This window comes from Antedon mediterranea, chromosome 9 (genome assembly GCF_964355755.1).
Source record: "Antedon mediterranea chromosome 9, ecAntMedi1.1, whole genome shotgun sequence".
NCBI classification, from domain to species: Eukaryota; Metazoa; Echinodermata; class Crinoidea; order Comatulida; family Antedonidae; genus Antedon; species Antedon mediterranea.
Window position 1 is genome coordinate 18,564,561 of NC_092678.1, and position 25,418 is coordinate 18,589,978.

Here is a 25,418-nt window from a genome sequence, read left to right on the forward strand (position 1 = left end):
TTTGTGACGTGTATTCGGCTCACGTACGCTATCAATTTCCTTGCAAATAGTGTTTATATAGATTGTGCTTGTTAAATTTCAGACACATCTCTACTAGAATACTATTATACCGACCACGAAGATGTTTTTCTTAAACTTAGTTACGTTATTGTGCATCAGTATATCTTTAATGTTCGTTGTACAGTCGACGGATACAGACAACGCTAGGCAAAAATCGAACGCCGACACTCTAGATTATCACGCGCTTTTTCGAAAATTTATTGGTAGTAAGCCATTTCTGATACCAGACGAGCATTTTCAATTTATGAATCGGCCAGATGGCAGACGACTTAAAGACATGACGTTCTCAGGTTTCTTCGACACCACACCAATGCCTCTAGCAGACTCAGAAGAACCTTTTGTAAAACAGGATAACACGAGGGGATTGGGTTCGTTAAACCAGATAGATTACAATCCATCAGATTGGAACAGTTTTGTTTTTTCGGTAAGGCAATAATCCATTTGTATACTTACTTACGGGTTACTCAGTTACCGTGCGTATTAGGCATATATACGCTACTTTGTACTTTTACTAGACTAGGCCAATTGAAAATGTTACTACGGTATTGTATGCCTACTTTGTGTTTAAATTACCTACATTTAGGAGTTAGGCCTACTCGGCCTAAACGCTCCATTTGGCTTAGTTGAGGCTTGTCCACATAAACAAACAAATGTAACAAGGTTTATTATTTCATGTGGAAAAATAAAATAAATGAAATGAATGCATTTAAATAGGTATTTTTGTGACAGTTACAAAATCTAAGACCCTGTTTACATTGGAACTCGTTCATTTGAATAGGTATTTTTGTGATAGTTACAAAATCTAAGACCCTGTTTACACTGGAACTCGTTTCCATGGTGTTTTGTTGGAAGAAATGTATTCTTTAGATCTTTTATTATGTGCTTTATTGCACTGTGTATTTAAAATGTTACTACGGTACTGTACTCGGTGTTCAAATCACAGTTATTGCAGTATCGTAATATATAATATGTATACGTTGTAACTTCTTGCGAAATTTACATGTTTTGTAGTCTTAGTAGACACTTATTGTTTTATATTTATTTGTGTTTCATTGTTATATAAGTTTATGGACACACATTCACACGTTGAAGGGTTTTTCTGATACAAAAGTGAATTCCAAATAGATTATACTTATTTTTGTTTAAAAAAATTGAATGTCTAGGGTTATATTCATATAAATCTGAAACTACTTGCTTTATGATTATTACAAATTATATCTTAACTTTAATCTTTAAGAGTATCCTTTACTTTCTTCACAAAAAAATGTATACAACCTTACTAGACTAATACAAAAATTGGCAAGAGCTAAAGGTACACTACTAACGAACCAAGGTAATTTCAAAATGCAATAAGTTTTAAGTTTATCTGTTTCAGGCAGTAGGCCCGAATCTACTAGATAATGTTTGCGCTCAAATTTTTACTAGAAATCGTCACATATACTAGGCCTACTCGATATGTTTTTTCTGTGATTATTATTACTATTATTATATTAAAGTGATTATTAGGAACATATTTTTCTTCAGGTAGGCCCTCTCGTAATTAATCAAATCATAGTCCTACGTGAAACTAAAAACATTAAAGAGTTGTTTTAATGTTTTTTATTCCCAACTTGCTTATAATTTTTTTCTGGGAGCCTAGGCGTAAAGTTATTAAACTTATATATGATTTCCTTCCACACATACTATGCTTTTATTGGTTATTATCACAAATATTTATAGTATTTATATAATTATTATTTTATGTATTTTTAATATATGTGTGGAGAACATTTATTGAATATTTATCTATGGAATATTGAATAAACAAATCACAAATCAAATAATTTTACATATAAAATAGAAGGCCTTAAACAATATTATGTATTTGTAGAGAGTAGGAAACCTCCAGCTAAATGGCTAAGCAGAAAATTGAGTATCTTAGGGAGTCTCATTTGATTTGTTATACGTAAATATATAACTAGGTCTGTAACATAAATTACGCGATATACTCGTACTGTTGATAAGAAAGTGTGCATAGCGCAATTAATTAATCAAACTATACGTTTGTCGATAACAAAGTGAGAAAAAACGATGCGCCGGTGAAAAAAAGTAAATTGATTCTTTATGCTATCATACGTTTAATTGCCAATTTAAATTATGCGGTGTCAGTCATTAAATCCGTAAAAAATATGTTATCAATATTAAAATTAATTTGAATTACTTATTTCAAAAGGACCTGAGAAGTTCAGGTTCTACAAAAATCAAATCGAGAAACAATATTGTAGTTGATATTCAACTCTTAAATGTACTTTACTTTATTCATTTAGCATCCATTGAACAATACATTTAAAATACATAAACAAAGAATAGATACAACAAAAATTGGGATTTAAAAATGTATAAAATAAAGTGAATGGATAGGAGTCAGTCAGTTTATTTCCAATGGGGTCCATGGTCGTCAGTTTAAATAGGGACATTTAATTTCTTGGAATTTGTGTTCTACTAACGTTTACAATACGTTAAAGATGTGTTTCCCCGCTGATAAATAATTTGTTATTAAATTGTTGTTGAATATGCCAGTTTAATGTCACATAATAGTTATCCACTTTGACCAAAATTGGATCGAAACAAAATTGATTTACCTGTAAAAACTACTGCACCGTAAGTTAAAGCAGCAACATTATCAAATTGGCTGTCAGACAATGGATTTTTCGTTTTTTAGTCGCGTGGATGCGACTCTATAGTTCACTATGTCGGTCGGTCTGTCGGTCTGTCGGTCCGGTATCACTATGCGTTTTATCGATTTTCTGTACTTTGTGAACTGTTTTGATGTACAGACAATTAGTCGCGTGGGTGGACGCGACTCTATAGTTCACTATGTCGGTCGGTCTGTCGGTCTGTCTGTCGGTCCGGTATCACTATGCGTTTTATCGCTTTTCTGTACTTTTTTTTACTGTGTTGATGTACAGACAATTAGTCGCGTGGGTGGACGCGACTCTATAGTTCACTATGTCCGTCGGTCTGTCGGTCTGTCGGTCTGTCTGTCGGTCCGGTATCACTATGCGTTTTATCGCTTTTCTGTACTTTTTGAACTGTTTTGATGTACAGACAATTAGTCGCGTCCACCCACGCGACTAATTGTCATAGTTCACTATGTCGGTCGGTCGGTCGGTCGGTCTGTCTGTCGGTCTGGTATCACTATGCGTTTTATCGCTTTTCTGTACTTTTTGAACTGTTTTGATGTACAGAAAAGTTTTAAAGTACATTACTTTTTGAAAGTTCATTTTTTTCTGAGAGCACGCGACTTATGGCTGTTGGCCTTGTTTTTCGTCGGAAGTGATTAACTTTATTAAAACTACAGAATAACTTATTGAAAGTCCGATTTAATCAATCTTCATTTTTTATGTTTTTGTTTAAATAAAATAGGTTTCAAACCAGAACGGTTAGCACAAACAAGATACTCATGCAGCGCTCTCGATGTATTGCTACACAATCATTACTTTTCCTTCTCTATCCGGCTTTCCATTTCCGTGACGATTTTGCCGCGATAATATAAAAAGAACTAATGAACGATTGGATATTTTCATTATAGGTACGTAACGTACCACAACGCGGAATTCTTTGTATGCATGCGCATATTGTATCATTTGCTTTCATATGTAAATATATAATTAGACCTATTAACATAAAGTACGCGCGATATTCTACTGCTGATGATAAGAAAGTATGTTGTATCGCAACTAAATCAACGAATAAAACGTACGTAACGTATCCCAAGGCGGATTGGTTTGTAGGCATGCGCAGATTGATGTTCGTTAGACTATTGGTAACGGTATCGCGTCTTGCACAGAGACGATTAATTAGGCAGCAGATGCTGTATAATTTTACACAATTTTATACAGCACAAAATAAGAAAATGTGTTAACAACCTGTGGGAAGTTTAATCTAGGTTAAGCTATCGCATATAAAATAGTCGTAAAGCAATTAATTATTTCAGAACAACATACACAAGTACACAACAATAATACTAAACATTCAATAATCATGATTGGAACAATGTTTTTTTTAACATTAAAAAACTTTTTATGTATTTAAGTTTGTGTAACTGTTTACATATTATTATTTAATGTAATTTTGTTCGATTTATATTGCGCTTATACAATCAAAAGTTTGTCCCAAAGCGCTGAGAGAAAAATCAGCAAGAAATTACAAAGAAAAAGAGTGTTTTGAATGTGAAATAACTAATATATGTTTAATCAGTTTCCTTTGAAAGATAAGTGAAATATAAAATATACATACTCTCTTTTACAAGTTAAGACCTGAAAAATGAAACGAATTACGTGCATGCATTTACGATAATTAATAAATTCTTGAAATCATATTTTTAGTAGCGTGGACGCGACTCTATAGTTCACTATGTCGGTCGGTCGGTCGGTCTGTCTGTCGGTCCGGTATCACTATGCGTTTTAGCACGCGACTTATGGCTGTTGGCCTTGTTTAATAAGCCAATTTCTTTGAAATTAATTTGTTTAAATCTTTGCAAAAGCGCATACGTCCTTCCTAATCGAAAGTTCAACTTTCGGCAAACTGATTTCTAATTCTATAACTAGCGTAATATTTCGATGTTAATCCCTACAATACAATTACACAGTTCGGGGATTAGTATGGGATTAATTATGTTGTAAATACAATTTAAATTTATATCATCTCACTTGCAGACGATAGTTTGTTCTAGTTTTATCCGACAGCAATAAAACATATTTAGATTGACTTACAGTAAACACAGAAAATAGTTTTGTATTCGTGATTCCAATTTAATCCAGTTTAATCTGGATTGATCAAGTTTAATCCAGTTTGATTTAGTTTGATCCGCATATCAACGAATTTGTATATATTGTAAATCTAGTGAGCGTTCTAACGTAATTCTATTTTATGAGAAACTTTATGAAATCAATTTCTATGAAACTGGTCAATAAAAAAAAATCCCAAAACAAACAAATTGAAAGTTTTACAATTTTAAAGTGTAGGCGCTATATTTGGAGATGGCTATCAATGATGTTCGCCATTGATTTCTATTTTTTTTAAATTAGGTTAGTTGATAAAATATTTTATTTTTCTTGAAAATTGTATATTGTTAATTGACCAAAGTCAAACACTTTAGTAACAAAAACTTATTTCCGTTTCGGAAAACAGTACAACAGGGCCATTACATATCAGTTTAATCCTCTTGGTTAAACTGGAAGGATTACCCTCTTTACCAGTCGTTGAATACAACCATTATATATCCCTTCTGAACTCCACGTGTTACGAAACTAACCAATCACATTGCATGTTGTCTGAGAACATCACGATTTTTAAAATAGAAATTTAAGGAAATTATGACTTTTTCAATTCATTCACTGTGTTATAAACTGTCTTATGATAAATAATAATAAATGAAAAAACACAGTTAAGCCTTGTCTACACTATCAAACTTTATGTGATGTGCCCATATGGACATGGTGATTTCATATCACTACCATACTTGGGCATACTACTACCATATGTGGGCACACGTTGGTGCATATAATGTAAAAAACAATCCGGGTTTTGTTGTAATAGATTCAATTATTGACATTGGGGACGTTGGATGCCTTATCGTATCAACTTCCATATTCATCAGTTTAAATCGTTTTGGAAAAATGATATTACAGACGTGACAGGCTTCGGGGTACCGTGATATTCCATTCGGCTAGGGATTCATTACTCCATATTGACTTTCAGAAAAATCAGGACAAGCATAATGTACTTCAAATGAAATATAAAATACAACAATAATAGAAAGATTACGTAATGTTTATAATTAGAAATTATCTATCTAAAGCTTGGTTCCCACTAGCGACGCAACGTAACGCAACCTACGCAAGGAAAGAAAATGCCCTTCCAATCATTGTGCTTGCCCCCACCTGCGTGAAATCAAACCTGCGATGTTTGCAGCACTGTTTTGTCGTCGGTTCCCACTTGTGATTACGCAATACAGCACTTTGCGTCAATACGTCGCTGCGTTGCGTTCTAGTGGGAACCACGCTTAAGGACTCGCTATCACTTCAAGTGGTAGCAAAATTTAATAGTATGCATTATACAACAATTTCCATTTGATTGGTCAATTACGTATCACCTACGTTCGGTATTATTTCTACTAAACGGAAAGTCATATTTAATGGTGATATTTAATGGCACTATTGCACACTGGCACTATTGCACGTTCAGCTTTTAGTTAGGTTTTTAATGACCATTTCATACGTATTAGAAACAGCATATTAATACAAAAGTTTAATGTTTTGGATTTAAGAGATTGATGAGCGGAACTCTCAACCTTTAATGTTTGTATCATTCCAACTGAAGTTGGTTGATCAGGGAAAAAATGGAAATTTATCGCATTTTTTTGGTGGAATTATTGGAAACCCAATTCAAATGCAATCCATAATAGTATTCTGATTTATATTAAAAATTGTCATTAACCTAACATTTCTCACGTTGATGGAAAAGTAAGAGACTCAATCAAATGGCAATTTTATTTGCAGTTCCGTACGTTATTGTCTGATACGATTACAATTGTTTTGATAGAAATTTAAGAGAATGATTCGCTTTTCAATCAATTCTAGCTATCATGCCTTCGTTTCACTTTGTTATGAACTAATAAATAAATATATACGTTTTTACAGCTATACTTTATCGTCAAATACAATTCCGATTTTTTATTTAGTGTAAGGAAATATTTACTATTTCAATGACATAATGCTTTTTTTTTTAATTTCAGTTTGTTATAAACTGACTTTTATTTTAATAAATCAATACGTATTTTTGTTACGTATTTTATTGTCTGAGAACATTACAATTTTTTTCCTTCAAATTTTTCAATTTGTTATAAACTGTCTTAGGATAATAATAAATAAATAAATACAGTTAAGCCCTTAAGCTTTAGCCTACGTAATATTGTCTGTAAAGCTTAGTTTCCACTAGGACATACACGCAACGCAAGCGAGTAGACCAATTACAAGCGACGACTTAGGTTGCGGAACATCCATATGTTGCGTGTCTAGTGGGAGCCAAGCATTGCAATTTCCATTTGTGTTTTTATTCATTCAGTTTATGCCCTTCATATTATAGATAATCTTGCGATATTCATAAGTGTATTTAGTTTCCAATTGTTGGAGAAGAGTTATTTAAATTGTAGAAATACTGTCTTTATGAGAAGCATGCACCTCTCTCTGATCTATGAAATTAAATCTAGCGTTCGTTGATATTTAATTCTTTAGGTTAAATATTAGAGGACAAAATAGCAAATCTGTTAATAATATGCAAATATCGTATACATTTAGTAGTATAAAAACTATAATTTCCATTTTTTGGAATAAAAGCATTTTTTTATAATACTCTTTCCCATCGGTTTTTTGAAAATAATTCCGTTTGCAAAAAGTTGTGAATCTTCAATTTCACGATCAAGGATATACTGAGAAGATATTAAATATAATATTACTTTCTCAATGATCACCCTGTATCTATAGGTATTGGATTATTAGATTATTTATAACCCGACATTTGTGAAGATTAAAGGGGTGATTACACACTGTAGCCATAAGTATAACAGTTTAAATCCAATAAAAAAACGTAGTGTTCAGTAATGATATGTTTAGCCGTTTAGCCCTGTGTAGTGTGTACGGTATGTTTAGTAATGACATGCTTAGCCGTTTAGCCCTGTGTAGTGTGTATGTTTAGTAATGAAATGTTAGCCATTTAGTCCTTTGTAAACAATATCTAGTCTAGTAAGGACACGTTTAACCGTTTTCTGAGTTAAAAACGTCGGTTGGGATAACATGAATGCATCAACGTATATAAACTCGCATTTTCCACATACAATATTATCAGTCAGATGTTTGGTCCATTCAACGCGACTACACCGTTTTCGACTCGCAAACATCAATCTACGCATGCGTAGAAAGACTGCTAGATTCAAGCTAGGTCGTCATGGAAACAAATATCGCTAATTGGCCTATGCAATAATATATTCTATTGCACGCTATGTGACCCACATTCGTCCAATCAAATGACAAGAATTTATTTAGGTGTTATATAATATATTCTATCTGGAGCATACTTATATGAACTTCTTGTTAATTAATTTAAAATAAAAATAGTTTGATGAACAAGTATTGAAGTCAATTTAGACTCAATTTGTAAAATTATTTGTTACGTAAATGATTTCTGACTTAAACACCGGTCCCCTAGGCGTTTAGTCCAATTTCTAAATGTTCCTTGCCAACTTTAACGTCAATTTAAGATAGCGTAACTATGTATGTTACTTCTTTGAAAACTCGTTGACGTGTTTAACCAGGTATCCCAGCGAAAATTACACATACCCTTTAAAGACTAATTAATGAAAGTTGATGAATATTGACAATTGTAATCGACAGTCGTTGCTTTTATTACCGTTTGTTGATGTTAATGAATTTTGAATATAAATCATAGAATTAGTTTGAATGCCATAACATTATAAACATACACCTAATATAACATGGTACTATTTTTATTATGATTCGGTGATATCTGTTTTATGTTTAATATGTTTTGTTCTATAAAAGTTCGGCTTACGTATGCTATTTCCACCCGGCTGTATCTCCTTAACATTGTGTTATATTTTACCCAGTATCTGGGAAGAAAGGCAATCTAACAACAGAATGCTGATTTGATTAATGGTTTTATGTTTGGTTGCGACACGATCAGTTTCACGCTCCTAAACAAAAACTTGAGAATAAAGTATTCCTACTTGGTACTTTAATCGCAATTATTATGAATTTGTCGCAGCCAATCTTAAGATGAAAGGTGTTACACGTTCCTATCTTGGTTGTTAGATTGCCTTGATCTGGGCATTACACTGTAAATTATACAGTGTAACATATCTATGTGTCGCCAATATTATGTTACGGTTGAGGTTGGTTAAGCATATGACCTAAGACAGAAGTGTGGTCAATTACATAATTCCCTAATTACGATACTCGAAAAATATATAAGATACAATATACCAATAATGTTACTGCTATTTCATACAAAATGAAAATATTCAATTTTCCTCAATCATGTTTTGTTTAACAGATGAACAGTTACATAGATACTCAAATATAAGAAATAAAACGGAATCACTTAATAGTTGGTAGGCTGTAATATGAAAAAATGAAAATATTCAATTTTCCTCAATCATGTTTTGTTTAACAGATGAAGATTTACTCTATAGATACTCTACTATAAGTAATGAAACGGAATCACTTGATAGTTGTTGGGCTGTAATACTCATCCTTTAACTAATAAGTTAAGTTAAATTAATGTGCCTATTCCGAATGTATCGCCTGTAGGCCAAATCTTGCGATCTCCCACAATACTTCTTTACGCAGTCACTCCATCTGATTCAATTACACGCTGGGAAGAAATGCCCGTGGGTGTTAGATGTAAGATTATTTGTCTTGCATGCCACGGTATTAGGGTCTTTATTACTTAAATCCCACGAGCATAATGGTAACCTGCAACATTGAGTTATCAATGAGGTTGTAACTTAATTTATGTTTAACAATATGACATTAAAACAATATTAACTTTAGCAAAACATTGATTATTCACTGAATTATCTTAAACTTTAACGATTTGGAGAAAGTTGCTTAGAACTTTCGAAAATAGCTTGATTATACATTGAAAACGATATGAGTAAATATTTGTAAGGTAGAGATTGAAATAGAGATAATTGAATAACTAAATGTGAGTGTATACATCGAAAAATTGAATAAGGAATTGATTTTTTCTGATTTCTGTTAACATATTTAAACACAATCGTTTGATTCAAATATATTATTCATTTTCAAGAATTTGTGCCAATTAAAACAATCATTTTAACATTGTGGTTACATTCTGGCCAACTTAATTAAGGAACACATACTTTTACAAGATCTAAATATATATTCTTTCCTTTCATTTTTAATACATACAATAAATCCGATCTGCTATAATAATTTTCTAAAAGATATATTTTGCCTTGCAAAATTTTCTGGTATGGGCCTATGAACGACGTCAGTAGAGTGACGTAGTGTGCGTACTGTGTATTACACGCTTGTATAAATCATGTGTTTAACTTAATTAAAAATACTGTAGGCCTACTTTATAATATCACGCCATTTGTAAAAGGGTAAATTAGCAAAGTTCCGATAATCTGATTGTCTAAATTATATTTCATCAGTCTTAGACCTAATGTAGTAGGCATATTATGTTTAAATCAATCAATGAGAACATTGATTTTAAAATAATTTCGACAAATTGAAAATACAGTATGTCATAGTAACAGTAGACCCTTAAAAAGTCTACTATAATTTATATTCATTTTTTGCCAATTTCATCTTTTTTCTTTCTCCCTACTTCCTCTTCTGTCTCTACTTGCTTCTTATGATATCTTATACATGAAGATAATAACAGGTTTACATCTTAATTTTTACAATAATTGGCTATATTTTGTTTTCAGAATATTATATTTAAGACATTAACTAGAAAATGGTTACATTTTTTGTTGACACAATTGGTATAAATACCTTTAGTGACGTTTCGTTGACATTTTGTCAACGTCTTCAAACTACTGTTTGGAATGGAGTCAGTACATTCTTGTACCAATAATTGTCCAGTTAATTATATTCGGAACCAAATGAATTTATTTAATATAATAATTATGAGACTTTATTTTATTTTTCATTTCTTTAGTACCGGTACTTTATAAGTTGTTGCCTTCGTTTCTTGTTGTTTTATTATGCTAATTACTTCCTCATTTACATACAACCTCTCCTATTGGTATATAAGTTGTTTTCTGTTCCGATGATGAAAATAGTTTCTCGAAACGTGCCACATTTTAAGGCAGTTTGCCTATTCATTAAATGCCTCCGTATATTTATTTTAACTCGAAAGTTCGAAAATGGAATCATTCATACTTTATAAGTTATATATTATATTCAGTTTTTTTTGTATATAACATTTTGCAATTTTCAACCTTTCAACGTATAAAATACTGTTATATAAATACACTGCTGTAATACATCATACTCTACACGTAATTAATGAAGCTTGAAACATCATCTACTCTTTTTAGAATTAACAACAATTGGTATTTGATTCTCAAATTGCCTGTTACATTAGGCCAACATTTGATTGATGTAATTCGGCGGGAAATTGTTAAATTATACTGTTGAGTATATGAATTATGTTCCTAATTGCCGTTACCATATAAACCAATTTGAATTAAAGTTCAAAGTTCAACATGTTTTAAGCTCTGTCTACACTATCAAATTAGCTTGAAACAAAAAGGTGATGTGTCCAATTATGGTAGTGATATGCCCAAATATGGTAGTGATATGACATTATCGTTGTCCTTATATGAGTACTTCACATGATTTTTTCACATAAAGTTTATAAAAAACTTAAACAAAGACTTCAAACCAGTCAAAATAAAGTTGCTAGGTTTATATTAAATACAAATAATCGAGCACATATTGGTAAAGACGAACTGAACCAAATCGGTAAATTATGTCTAGAGGATAGAATTTGGCAACTCAAACTTAATCATGTTCATAAGATTTTTTATGGAAAATCAGTACCTTATTTGACTGAAAAGTTTAAAAGAGTTTCATCTAACCACCATTATATGACTAGAAGTAGTGTCAATAGTTTTTCAGTTCCAAATCTGATCAAATATCTAAAACGTTTTATTATACAGGCATAAAGGCATGGAATAACCTACCTCATTCCATTCAGCAAATAGAAAACAAATTTAATTTTAAGAACAATTTTAAATCACAGTTCTGTTCAACCAAATAACTATATAAGTCAATCATAGTCTTTTAATTTAACTTGTTTTTTTTATATTATTGTTTTTGTTATATTTACGTGTTTATACAATACTTTGTAATGTTTATATTTTTTATTTTAAATTGTTAAAGGATCCCAGTGGAAATAAGCTGATAAGCTTTTTGGGCTAACCTGGAAAATCTTTTATAAATGTATTATTTGTAATGTCCGTAATTTATGTTATCACTTTGTATGTATTTTTTATGATGATTTTCCAAATAAATTTAAATCAAATCAAAGTTTGATAGTGTGGACAGAGATTTAGGTTATTAAACAGGTTAACATATTTAGTCAGTTGGCTTAATTATAATTATTTTAAGTTGAAGTTATCTGCAAAATTAGGGTTAATATTTTTACAGTTATCACAATCGCTGATTTCGTCAGCCGACAATGAAGACATGTACATGGTGTTTAGACAAATTAACTATTTAGTTTGTATTATGCTTGTTGAAACCATGGATACCACACGATGTTACCGTGTGGACGCGTTTGTTCGTCAAATAAAATCAGATCAGTTAAACATAACAACAACACACCAATATAAAGATCTCGGATAATGATTTAATTATGTTATTCCAAGCGAAATGTCAATTTAAATGCTATATTCATATGTTGTCTATTAGAACCGTGTAAAGTTAAAATAACAACTCCTAAGATATTCTTTTGACAAGATTCTATCTGTCGTTCTTTTTTTTTATTTCAATAAACAATGGCCTCAGGCCCATTTCACACACAGGTTTTTCTTTTTTCATAAGCTTTATATAAGCAAGTTGCAAACTTAATTCTGTGGGTTACAATCATATTTCTAAACATGTATACATTTAAATGGTTTTCATAAAAAGGACGGTAAAAAGAAAATGTTTTTCATCTTCTAAACTTAATTGATCACAGAACATACATATTCTAGACTCTCGGTTAATTGTTAAATGTCTCCCCTTTTCAATCAACAGGTTAACAACACACGATAATCTAAATCGTGATATTAATGTTGTACACTTAAAACTTAACTCGTAAACACAATTAATAATTTACTGATGATACGAAAGAAAAACTATCACAGGTTTAATGCCAAACTGAAGTAAAGCAACCTACGCAACGCAAGAAAATTCCCTTGCAATAATTGTGTTTGCCCCCGCCTGGTGTAATCAAACCAGCACTATTGTGGCGTCGGTTCCCAGTTATGATTACGCAATACATCACTTTGCGTCAATACGTAACTGAGTTGCGTTCTAGTGGGAACCACGCTTTATTTTGGATACAATAACACATCTCTATTACATTAGGGTATTCCTGATTTTAAAAAAGAAGTTAAATATGACATCATCAAAACGATGACGTAATGAAACTAGTCTGGGCTCCAGACGGAGTTTTGTCTTAATATTAGATCAATCGATTAATGTATTGGTGTTTGGAATGTAGGCCTATATAATCTGATGTGAATTAAGCAACATAGATTTGTCAAACTTATAAACTTATCACCATAATGGTTGTTTATGTCTTTTGCAGGACGATATACAGTGTGTGCAGAGAATGCAAGGAACATCGTGTAGAAGTAACGCTGATTGTCTTGGTTGCGGTACGCCGTTTGTTTGTTCGTGGGTGGGAATTTGTAACGAAGCGTTTCCATTTAGGAAAAGAAGTGGTAAGTTAATAAGCCAGCAATGAAGCTCAGCGTACGCCTCTTGTTCCCACTAGTGAAAGAAATGCAACCTACACAACGTAAGAAAATGCCCTTCTAATAATTGTGTTTGCTCCCGCCTGCGTGAAATCAAACATGCGGTGTTTGCAGCACCATGCGCCGTTGGTTCCCACTTGTGAATACGCAATATAACACTTTGCGTCGATACGTCGCTGCGTTTCGTTCTAGTGAGAACCACGCTTTAACGTGGGCGTACGCGCAAATCACAAGCCACAGTTCGGATGATCCATCGTGTCGTGATTGGTCAAAAGAATTGCGTGGCGCTTACGATCTTGCGTTGCTCCCGATTTGGTATACAGCTGCTTTGACCAAAGACGACGTAAGCAAGACCTAAGATTGTTGGATCACCCGAAATCTCGCTTGTTATTGGTCAAAATACTCTGTGCGTATATAATTGCGTTGCGTCATTGTATGAGCCAATCTTAAGTTCCAGTATAATAATATATACCCCATTAAGCAATGAAATAATGAAATTAAATAAAGCTTGATTCCCACTAGAACGCAACACAAGGACATAGGACGCAAGCGAATTGACCAATCACAAGGAACGGTTCGAATAATCCTTTGCCTGGATTGTTCAATTCGCTTGCGTTGCAGATTACGTCTTTGTGTTGCGTTCTAATGGGAACCAGGCTTAAACTTGACTGTTGGGTTGGATTGATTGATTCAATGTTTCGATAATACTTTTTTGTTACATTTTAACATTACATGAATAATGTCATTATGAGTCATATGGCCGAGCGGTTAAGGCAGGGGCGCCGTTTACCGTACCTAAAGAGCCAACAACAACATCGGCAAGGGTTCGAGGCCGACTCGCTCCTAGTTCTGGTGGTGGAACAAGTCTTCTCGGATAAGGACTATAAACCGTAGGTCCAGTGTACACATGTGTGTACTTTAAAGAACCCAGTCCATTATTCGAAAAAGAGTAGGGGGTTACCCCGGTGAACTGGTTCACACAATAGCCCCTGTATCAGGGGGATTACCACCTATCTGATAGGACAGTGATTAATTCACTATTGGTAATTCTTGGCCACATTGCCTAAAGACATAAAATAAAATAAAATAAAAATAATATTTATGGCCTTGAATACATTGTTTAGACTGAAATATTAGAGAATAATTGTTTATCCAACCTATGATTACACATAGTTCAATATAATATTCCTAAACAAAAAACCCGCTGGATTTTGTTTATGTATTATGACTGAGATCTACATCCTTTACGATCCTCGAAACGGTAACCATGTGATGCCATTTCGACCAATCACTTTCAAGTATTTATAATAAGCTCTATTATAATAGTTTCTTTTATTTTTCAACAGGTAAACAAACAAGAGGAGGAGCGAAAAATATTTTATGGAGCAGGATGAAGCCACGTAGTGTTAAATAATTTGAAATATAAGGTGATGTTTAGGAAGAATATTGTGTCCTCTGAGATGTTTGGTTTGGCAAATTTTATTTTGAAAACGTGATCACGTATTGGAAAAATATCGTCGAGTTCGCATTTATTATATTATGTTTCATAATTGCTTCTAATTTTAGTAAATAATACTTTGCCTAACAAGAAACTAATTTTATGACAGCATCTCTCTTGCTTATTTTTTATTAACTTATTCGTTTTGTCAAAACGTTGAGACTATCATATATCTACCGTTCTATCCAAGCGAGATGAAATGGTCTTTCTTTTGTTTGGAAAGTGAAGAATTTGGAACCATCAGTCTCTATGTTCAACAACCACACTTAATGAGATATTACAAAAATAAGTACCCAAGTTGTATTTGCGTATGTATATAATTGTGAATACCAATAAATACAGTAGAACCTCCATTAAACAAAGTTTAAACGTATGTTGTATCACAGTACGGCCGATCTCTATTTAGGGGACATCTCCATAAGGGGACACCTTCACGTGAAGCAAACAAAAATATGTTTAATGTAACACTACGGCCAACCATACAAAATATATCCATATTGAGGGGAGATTTTTATTGGGTCCCAAATAGGGATTCTACTGTATAAGTAAATAAAGTATATATTTGACGTCAGAAAGGCTTTTTATCATAATTTTGTTCAATTTGTTTGACGTAATGATTACAAAATATTATCCTATAATATTATATAGTAAGACCCAAGTCGATGGCTATGTTGTAATCAACAACAGTTCATCACATGAATTATGTGTAAATAAAAACATGCATACGGTGAATGTGTACATTAGTGAGTTTATTCCTTGGAGAAACGATAAAAGTTCAGCAAAGAATATTTTCCAATAGGCGAATTTATTTGCGTGAGTCGAAAGCACAAGGTTATGCGCATGCGTATCAATATTTACACTATCAAAATCTATTTCTTTTTTTTGGCGTCGAATTCTTGTTCTTCGAGTTTTTTGCTTCATTCGAACATTTCGCAACCAATCACAGCTCAGGAAATGAGCTGCCAGGCTGCAGTCATGAGCACACACGTGAATCGAACTGCCCACTTAGCAGCAGACACGCGATGTAATAAACCCTATGTATTCGCTCATTTGTAGGCCTAGTGGCCTCTCTGAAAACACTTGATTCGAGTGACTAAATTCGCCTAGTGGAAAACAAATTAAAAGGTCACCAGCTCAGCCCATTCTGAGGCCTATCAAATGTCAACAGTTATATCATTGTTATTAGTACGAATGAAATGTTCAGCGTGACTTGTTCAATTCAGTTTGGAATAATAATGTATTTAAAATGAAAAGTAATGAACCTCGAATGAATAAATTGAATTATAAGAAAATCGAATGGTATCGAGTTACATGTTGGTAATATTTGCATAGCATGCGGGAAATTTGATTATGATCACTCAAATGTAAAACATTCCGACTCTTTGTGTTTTTATTGTTCTTAATTTGGTTAATACTGACCAAAATTATTTACTTAAACAAGCAATAAATTTTCGCTTTTCGAATCCAACAACTGGTTTGACCTAAGACTAACCTTTGACATTAGTTGAACTAGCTGACATTCATTAATTTATTTTGTGAAAATCAAAAGAAGATGGTGTTATATTTGACATGTATCGCCGCCACGTCTATAAAGCTTGGTTCCCACTAGCTACGCACCGTCAGGAAATGCCATTCCAATAGTTGTGTTTGCCCCCGCCTGCGTGAAATAAAACCTGCTTGTTGCGCGTTCACGTTAGCTGCCGTAGACTTTGAACTGGTTCATCCCCCTCAAGCTTGGTTCCCACTAGAACGTAACGCAAGAACGTAAACGCAACGCAAGCGTTTTAACCAATGACAAGCGAAGTTATAGACAGTTAGCAATCACAAGCAAATAAGTCATCGCTTGTGATTGGTCAATTCACTTGCGTTGCGTTACGCGCTGTACTATGTTTTCCAGTGTTCTTTTGCCTATTGCGTTGTTGCGTGATTCCCCGTAGCTATGTTTGCAGCACTGTTGCGTCGTCGGTTCCCACTTGTGATTACGCAATGCAGCACGTTGCGTCGATACGTCGCTGCGTTACGTTGCGTTCTAGTGGGAACCACGCTGAAAGAAGTACCACATACCATTTATTACAGTGTTATGATAGGCATAAGGCCACATAATGTTACTTTCAAACGCACATTATCGATGTACTATTTTCCTGTAAAAGAAATCCTCTTAAATGTCGAATATAAGCTATTATTATTTCACTGACACGATAAATATTAATTCACAATTACCGTAGTTACAAGATTTGATTTTAGCTGGAGTACCCGGTAAGTTTCCTAGACTAAAATTATCACTAAATTTGATGGGCTAACCTAACCGGGTAATATATAATAGGCCTACCTAAACCTGAACGTGCCTAAGCTTAATTTTTTTAGCAGACGAGTAGGTTGGGAGGTAGATAATTTAAGGGACTAGGTATACTGAAAAATCAAAGAGTATTTGATTACATACGCTAACGTATTATATTAATTGTGAACATATTATTGTATTGAAACTGTAACTAAAATAAGCAAATAATGATGACAAAAATCGACAGGTGGCGCTACAGTTTGTAGTTGTATTCTGCTAAACGAGCCGCGGCGGCTACAGTGGCTTTTTAACCAGATTTTGTGAATAATGCTTTGGATTTTATTGTTATTTTTCTACCATACTCTTATAACATGGATTTATTGACTTAACTGTTTTAAGGATTTATCATACACTAAGGTAATTTGTCTTCGTTGTGTTTGTTATTAGAATCTATAAGCTAGCCTATGCAAGTCGTTGTTGGCGGGACATTCAACGTAAAACATCCACACGCCTGGGTTAGGAGGCCTGAGTAGCCCTACAGTAGCCTACCGTATGTAAGCCGACAATTCGAGCGAGTTGTTTGTTTCATTTGTGTTTGTCACCTAACATCAACTGTTAAATTGTTGACGAATAGACCTTATTTAAATGAAGTATTATTTACACTGTATATGAATACATCTTCTAAGGGCTAGTCTTATGACGTTTGTATTGTTGCTTCTATAAGGGAATACATGAATGAATAATCAATGACAGATAGAAAAGGAATAGCTATTCAGAATACTGTAGTAGAATAGTCTGATATGACTATGCCCAGCCTGATTATAGGACTATAATGTAGACACAGTCTGATAGGTCTAAGCTCAGCTTGGATTGGTTCTATTATGAACTGTATTTCTGAACAGGGATATACTAATGACGTAATAGGCCTTCATTATTGCTTTAACGATTGACAATATGGTACAAAAATACACAAGATTTTTTATTTGTAATTTGCCACTATATCCTGGATTTAAACCCCCTAATGTTGTAAAACCTCTAAGCGCTGTACATAATTGATACATCGGTAATTTTTAGATCAAACACTTATGGAAACAACATACCCCTAGTAATTATCGCAAAGTTGTGTCTTGGCCTTACCAGGAACACGTACCCTGAGAGAGGCAAACGTAAGTAAAGTGTCTTGGATTCGAACCCATGATCAGTAAACCCATCGTCAAACACAGCGCCCCTCATCAGTTTTCTAGTTTTGTTCGAATACAATCTAAAGCTCTATCTTCACTATCAAACTAGATTGACAACAAATTGTGATGTGCCCACAAATGTGGTAGTGATATGCCCAAATATGGTAGGATATGACATACTGTAATCATGTCTATATATGGGCACATCACATTTTGTCACATAAAGTTTGATAGTTTAAACAGAGCTTTACGGTTTAAAAGCCCTATCAATGCCTGTTGGCTTTTGTTGTTAACTTAATTGTTGTCTAATACAAAGATATATGCCCGTATGATTGTACTCTTACCTGGCTATGTCATCTAATACTATTGCATTTTGATTTTCTCATCATTAGGAAACTGTAATATATTCTTGCACTGCCACCGTACTAAAAACACCAAAGGGTTATCATCTTATATGTGTCTAAGTACCTACATCGTAATTGATAGTGACAAACAAACTGTTTTATCTTTAATATCTTTAATTTATCTTATTACCTAGATCTTGTTTAGTTAAATAATTTTTTAGCCGTCGGTGCATTGGCCTGTTTGTCCTATTATAAAGTGCTACTTATATATGGTATTTAAAAATAATAAGGCCTACGCATATCAATAAGAGGTTCCCGGTACTTATTAGTATGTTCTTTATAAAATAACAATTCTACCGTACGTGAACTGTCTCATTAAATTCTTTCGAGATCTGTGATCTGTTTTTTGAATTATTGTAATTCAGATTTACACATTGGCTATCAAAATAATAATTATGCAAAACGAAAAGAAAATTTAAGTGTATATCGTAATAATGGAATCTTCATAATAAGAAACGTTGAAATGTTCGTATAGTATCGTATCGCCGCTCTCATTCATGTTAGGAAATTACAAACCCCATATATATAGAACAGTGTCCCAGTACATATTGCCGCGGATTTCAATTGTTGAGGTGCACGAATAATAAAGCTTGGTTCCCACTAGAACGTAACGCAAGGACGTAAACGCAACACAAGCGTTTTAACCAATGACAAGGGAAGTTATAGACAGTTAGCAATCACAAGCTAATAAGCCATCGCTTGTGATTGGTCAATTCACTTGCGTTGCGTTACGTCCTTGTGTTGCGTCGCTAGTGGGAACCACGCTTTAGGCTTAAGCGTGGTTCCCACTAGCGACGCAACGTGACGCAAGTTACGCAACGTAAGAATATGCCTATCCGATATTTGTGTTTTCCCCGCCTGCGTGAGATGAAACCATCGATGTCCACAGCACTGTTGCGTCATCAGTTCCCACTTGTTATTACGCAATACATCACTTTGCGTCGTCAATACGTCGCTCTGCGTTGCACTGCGTCGATAGTGGGAACATGTACTGTACTTTTGATAGCGTCATTCCAATGAGGTGCTCATGGCGCTGTATGGACCCGCTTTTAAAACTGAATGCTTTTCCGGTAAGCAGTAGTGCTCATTCTAGCGATTTTTCATCTGTCCACAACAGTCGTTGTATTGTGTGAGCTACACCGGGGTTTCCTTGTACAGTATCCGTCTATAAAGATATACTAAGTCATATGCTTACGAACACAGGACCTACGGTTTATAGTCCTTCTTATCCGAGAAGATTATCGGACTCTATAGAGCGAGTGAGCCACGAACCATTGCCAATATAGATTGGCGACAGGGCGGTGAAAATAATGGAGCCATTCAATAACCGAATATGATAGCTTTCAGTACTTTTTTACCAAAGTGCTGATGTAAAATAAACACATTTTCCATCAACTATTTCCAGTTTAAATGTAAATATAGAAAATCGAAATAAAAAAATAACATAATTCGAAGACTCAAATCAAATGAGTTATTATTGAGTAGCAGCGTATAAACACAAATGTATTGATACAAAAAAATACACTTAAATGCTGCATGTCTGCTTTGCATGTATTAATCATGTTTATCTCAATATTTCTGATTTTTTAAACATAAAGTTATTCGCTTTCTATCGAAGATACGCTGGAAACTAGAATTAATGGCATTGTACTTTGAGCCATCTTTTTCTAAAACTTGGTCCTATTTTATTTACCTATTTTAGATACTGTAGAAAAACCAATCAAAGTCTTGTGTCTTGTTCCTTTTCGGTCCTGTGAAAACAAATTAATAAGATTGAATTAATATTAAAATTCAAATAACATAACTGAAAAACATTTAAATTATAGATAAAATATAACAAGTATAATACATTTGTGTAGGCCTACTTACGCTATTGATAGAAGCTTTTCATTTTTAACATTTGACCTACAATAGATTCAACACAAATGATGGAATTTGATAAATTATTACTACCACTATTCTCATTTTAAATCAGCTGTTTTATGCTCTGTCTACACTATCAAACCAGTCAAACAAAAAGTGTAATATGCTTAAATATGGTAGTATGATTATCATCATATCCATATCGAGTTCTGCGGTGCTGACGTCACGACAGTAGGTGGCGCTGCGTGGTTGCTAGCCGACCAAAACATGCGTTCAACCTGCCTTAGTGACTCAGGTAGAGTCACCAATGCTTTTGAATAGGCTTATTGAAGTAGTCATTTAAAAAAAATCAAGCTAAGATACATAATTTGATAGAAATACAGATCTATACAGTTTATCAAAATAGTAGCGTTGAACGCATTTTTTGGTTGACTAGCAACCATGCAGAGCCATCTATCGTTGTGACGTCACACCACAGAACTCTATATGTGCACATCACATTTTTACATACAAATGTTGATAGTGTAGACAGAGTTTTACTTACCCAAGTTCTTCCCCTTCCTTTATAGTTTGAGGGAGATTTAGGCCACTCGTTTCTGGCAAAAGTAGAGCAAGCATACCGGCAACAATCGACAAACTTCCAAATATCAGATATGGAAGTTGCTCCAAAATGACGCCTAGATAGAGGACCTGAGGTGCGATTACGCCTCCAATGCAGCCGAACATTGAACATAGTCCGACTGCCGTGCTTCTGATGAAATTAAATAAAAATAAATTTAAACAATTTGGCATTTAAACAAAATGTAATTCACAGTGTCTGATCTAGAAAGCTTGATATTACTTTAATTCTTGGCGTGTCATAAATATTTCCTTGAGCTGGAATCTTTGGGCCCGCTGGTGGCGCACGTAAAAAAGAATGTCTAGATCATAATAGTGTAATGAAACCTAAACGGTGTGCGCTATATTGACGGTATTAATGTATCAAAATATCCAGAAAAGTGTCGACAAAAAGTAATCGGTCACATACAATGTTTGTTCCCACCGGTAATAAAAGAGGTATCATTAGCTGTGATGACGCCACTAAAATGTTGTAGGGATTTTAGTCGCGTGCGTGCAACGCAATATCTCACTATATCGGTCAGTCTGTAAATACTAAAGCTTGGTTCCCACTAGAACGTAACGCAAGGACGTAAACGCAACGCAAGCGTTTTAACCAATGACAAGCGAAGTTAAAGACAGTTAGCAATCACAAGCGAATAAGCCATCGATTGTGATTGGTCAATTCACTTGCGTTGCGTTACGTCCTTGCGTTGCGTCGCTAGTGGGAACCACGCTTTACTCAAATGTTCTTACGCGACTGCAGCCATGTACTGTATTATGGCATTTTTAAATGTACAACATAAGAATTGAGATAACTACCTACAGCATATAAACATAGGAACTCCCAACAGTTTATTAGTTTGTTCTATACCCAATACAACCGCGTAGCCATGTTTCTGTTTGTGGTTTTCACATTCCCTACGAATTCTGTAAGTACGACCTTTTTAACATTCTTTTCGTTTCGACAACAATAATTAATTATAAAATTACGCAATGTTCTTCCTACCTGATAGGTGTCGGGTAAATCTCAGCACAAACAATGTAGATAATTGTGAAAGAGGCCGTAATCCCAAACTTTCCTATCATTCCAAATGTTACCATCAGAACTTCATTTGCTATCGAAAAATCACAGTAATTATTTTAGTTATACGACGATTAATACTAATAGTGAGAGCTGTCGATTGCATTTGTCTTCGCATCCGATTCTCCAATTAAATATGTATTATTGAACGATCATTAAATAATGCGTACTATTGCATGCCATGTGACCCATAATCGTCCAATCATATGACATGAATTTTTAAGTAAATGCAACTAATCAATACAAGTTTAAATGTATATACAGTAATTAATAAATATTTGTTATCATTAATGTAATACTCACGTAAAAAGGAAGTACTGATGCAGGCTACTCCGGCTAAAATCATTGTTGCACACAGTATCAATCTGCGTCCCATACGTTCAATTGCGAGCCATGAAAGAATAAGAGCGGGAATTTCGACGAGACCAGACAACGCGTTGGCAATATAATCATTGGATCCCAAGGTTACCGCACTTAGTGACAATCCATAATAAACCATAGAATTTACAAACCTAAAAATAGATATCAAAGTGTGTAAACTTGTAAAATTAACACACATAGTTATTACTAAAAGGTGACCTCGCTTCGTTCGCTCACCCTCTAGTGTACACGATGGTACTCGGCTTAGTTTAATAATAGTTGTAGAAGGACGTTCTGGGCGTTCAGTAACTTGTTTCGGCGTGGTGTGTTACCATTTAAAATGTAATGTATAATGTGTAGCCCAAGTCTTTTTTTGCTCACGTTGGTTACGTTAAACTAATGCATGTGTATTATTATTATTATTATTATTATAGGTTGCACCGTAATATGTGACGCTGTATCATATGACCTAACCTTAATCCTAATACTACAGGCGCCATATGCGACACTGTATTACATATAATGGACAAATTATGATATACCGTACAGATAATCGATTGGATAATTGTTACCAAATCAAAGTGACGATTATGAATCGCATCCGGAAGTTCCTCTTACGTAAGAGGTCAAGTCCATTACATGATGGGGTCTTCTCTTTTATCTTTAAAAAAATGAAAACATAAATGATAAGAAAGTAAGAAATAAAAGTAAAGAAAATATAAAGCAATATTCCAAGCCTTATCTTGGCACGCACATTATTTTCGCAACATAAAAGTAGCGTAAGTGACAGAAGTACTACTGTATAATAATATAGGTCCTATTCAATCAATCAATCAATCAATCAATAATTTTTATTTCTCAAATAAAAACAAAATACAGTTAACATTTTCTAAAAATAATAGATAATAAATGAGAAAAAGGGGTACCCCACTGGAAGCTTAAGCTTTAAAATGTGGGGTCCTGGCAACATATTCTCCATCGATGAAAGAATGTGATTCAGTATACGTCACTTTGCATCTAAATAGAGTATAAAACTAATAAACACATTTAAAAGGGTCTTTCACACCGTACCTGTTCCGACACGTTTCCGATCCGGCGCCGGCACATCAAATCGAACGTCAATGTTTCGTTTTCAGAACGCTCTACGCGTCTATGCGCCAATCGATACATTATAGCGGTTTCGAAACGCTACGAATACGATAACGAAAAAGGATACGTCACGCACACGTATTCGATTTCGTCGTAAGCCATTAAAAATCTGTTTCACATTGCAACGAAATATTGAGGGCGCCGTCCAAAATATGACTGGGGTAAATTTGACGCACGTAGGCCAAGCGTAACATTAAAGCGATTGAAGAATGCTATTTATCAAATTTGTCCTGGCAGTTTAGTAAATTACTTTTATTAGTAAATTACTTTCAGTAAATCTATAATTATATTACAATCATAATTCGTTTTGTTGATAAGAATATGAATCAGCTCAAAAGTTTCACAAATGTGTGACGTATCCGTTTTTGTTATCGCATTCGTAAGGTTGCGAAACCTTCTTCATTGACCTTTATTATGGTTTTCTGACGCCGGACCGGAACCGGACCAGAACCGGACCAGAACCGTGCCGGAAAAAGTGTGAAAGGCTCTTAAAAGAGTATAAAAGCAACACATTCAATACCTCAGTAGATACATCTGTAACATCACGACTGCAAATGGTTTTACAGATATCACTGTGCTCTTCAAAACGTTGACTTAATACACAAGCACGTTTTAATATTTTGTTTGCTCTCTTCATTTTGTTTATTGAGTGAAGCCAACGCGGTGATTCTGGAACAAGACTATAATAATATTATACATTAATCTTACATTGGTGTTTAAATCTCTCCGATCCTTTAAACGAAGTTACTCAATTTATATTAGGCCTACAATCATACTGAATTCAAAGTAAACTTTTGACATAAAAGTATGCCATTTGTTTATCATGTTTTTATATTTTTACAAGATTAGAGTATGACTTACATAAATATCAAAGTGCATACAAGTGCGTCTGCAATAGTTATTGCCATTATCAGATACCGCCAGTATGGAATCAAGTAGGCGAACACAGATGTAATCATGTATCCAATAGCCCACTGGATGGACAAAAACATTCCCGCTAGACAACGTCTTGATGGACCAACGAACTCGCAACCTGAAATAGAATAAGTTTTTTCTCGAGAAACTATTTGTAACAACCACATTTAATTCAATAGTAAACACAAATTACAGTAGTAATGATACGTAGTAGATTGAAAATACCATATTCATCTATTTTGTCGTTATAACGTGTAGACACATGTCTTTCATAAAACGAACATTTCTGCAAAAACATAACGAGAGTGATAGCGCAGGCGCAGTGGAAACCAGCTACAGTATCATTATGATAAAGACGAAATAAATTGTATGTATCTTTGGAGGAATGTACTGTATGCGGGTGAACTGAAAATATTGATAAATCATGGTACAAACTACAGTTGGGCCACATTAGAATCCAACAAG

The 25,418-nt window shown here is 33.9% G+C and overlaps 1 protein-coding gene across 1 annotated transcript; it reads left to right on the plus strand.

Annotated features, from left to right (window-relative positions):
* Positions 1 to 70: 70 nt before the first annotated feature.
* LOC140058778 (uncharacterized) lies at positions 71 to 16,403 on the plus strand. The gene is made up of 3 exons (XM_072104521.1): positions 71 to 484; positions 13,456 to 13,591; positions 14,971 to 16,403. Exons 1-3 carry the CDS (start codon positions 122 to 124, stop codon positions 15,036 to 15,038), a joined length of 567 nt encoding a protein of 188 aa, XP_071960622.1. The 5' UTR covers positions 71 to 121; the 3' UTR covers positions 15,039 to 16,403.
* Positions 16,404 to 25,418: the final 9,015 nt, after the last annotated feature.

Excerpts from the sequence above, each read along its gene's own strand:
- LOC140058778 (XM_072104521.1), top strand. The coding sequence starts at position 122 with ATGTTTTTCTTAAACTTAGTTACGTTATTGTGCATCAGTATATCTTTA. Across the intron at positions 485-13,455 it reads GGAACAGTTTTGTTTTTTCG|GACGATATACAGTGTGTGCA; the intron begins GTAAGGCAATAA and ends TGTCTTTTGCAG. Across the intron at positions 13,592-14,970 it reads TCCATTTAGGAAAAGAAGTG|GTAAACAAACAAGAGGAGGA; the intron begins GTAAGTTAATAA and ends ATTTTTCAACAG.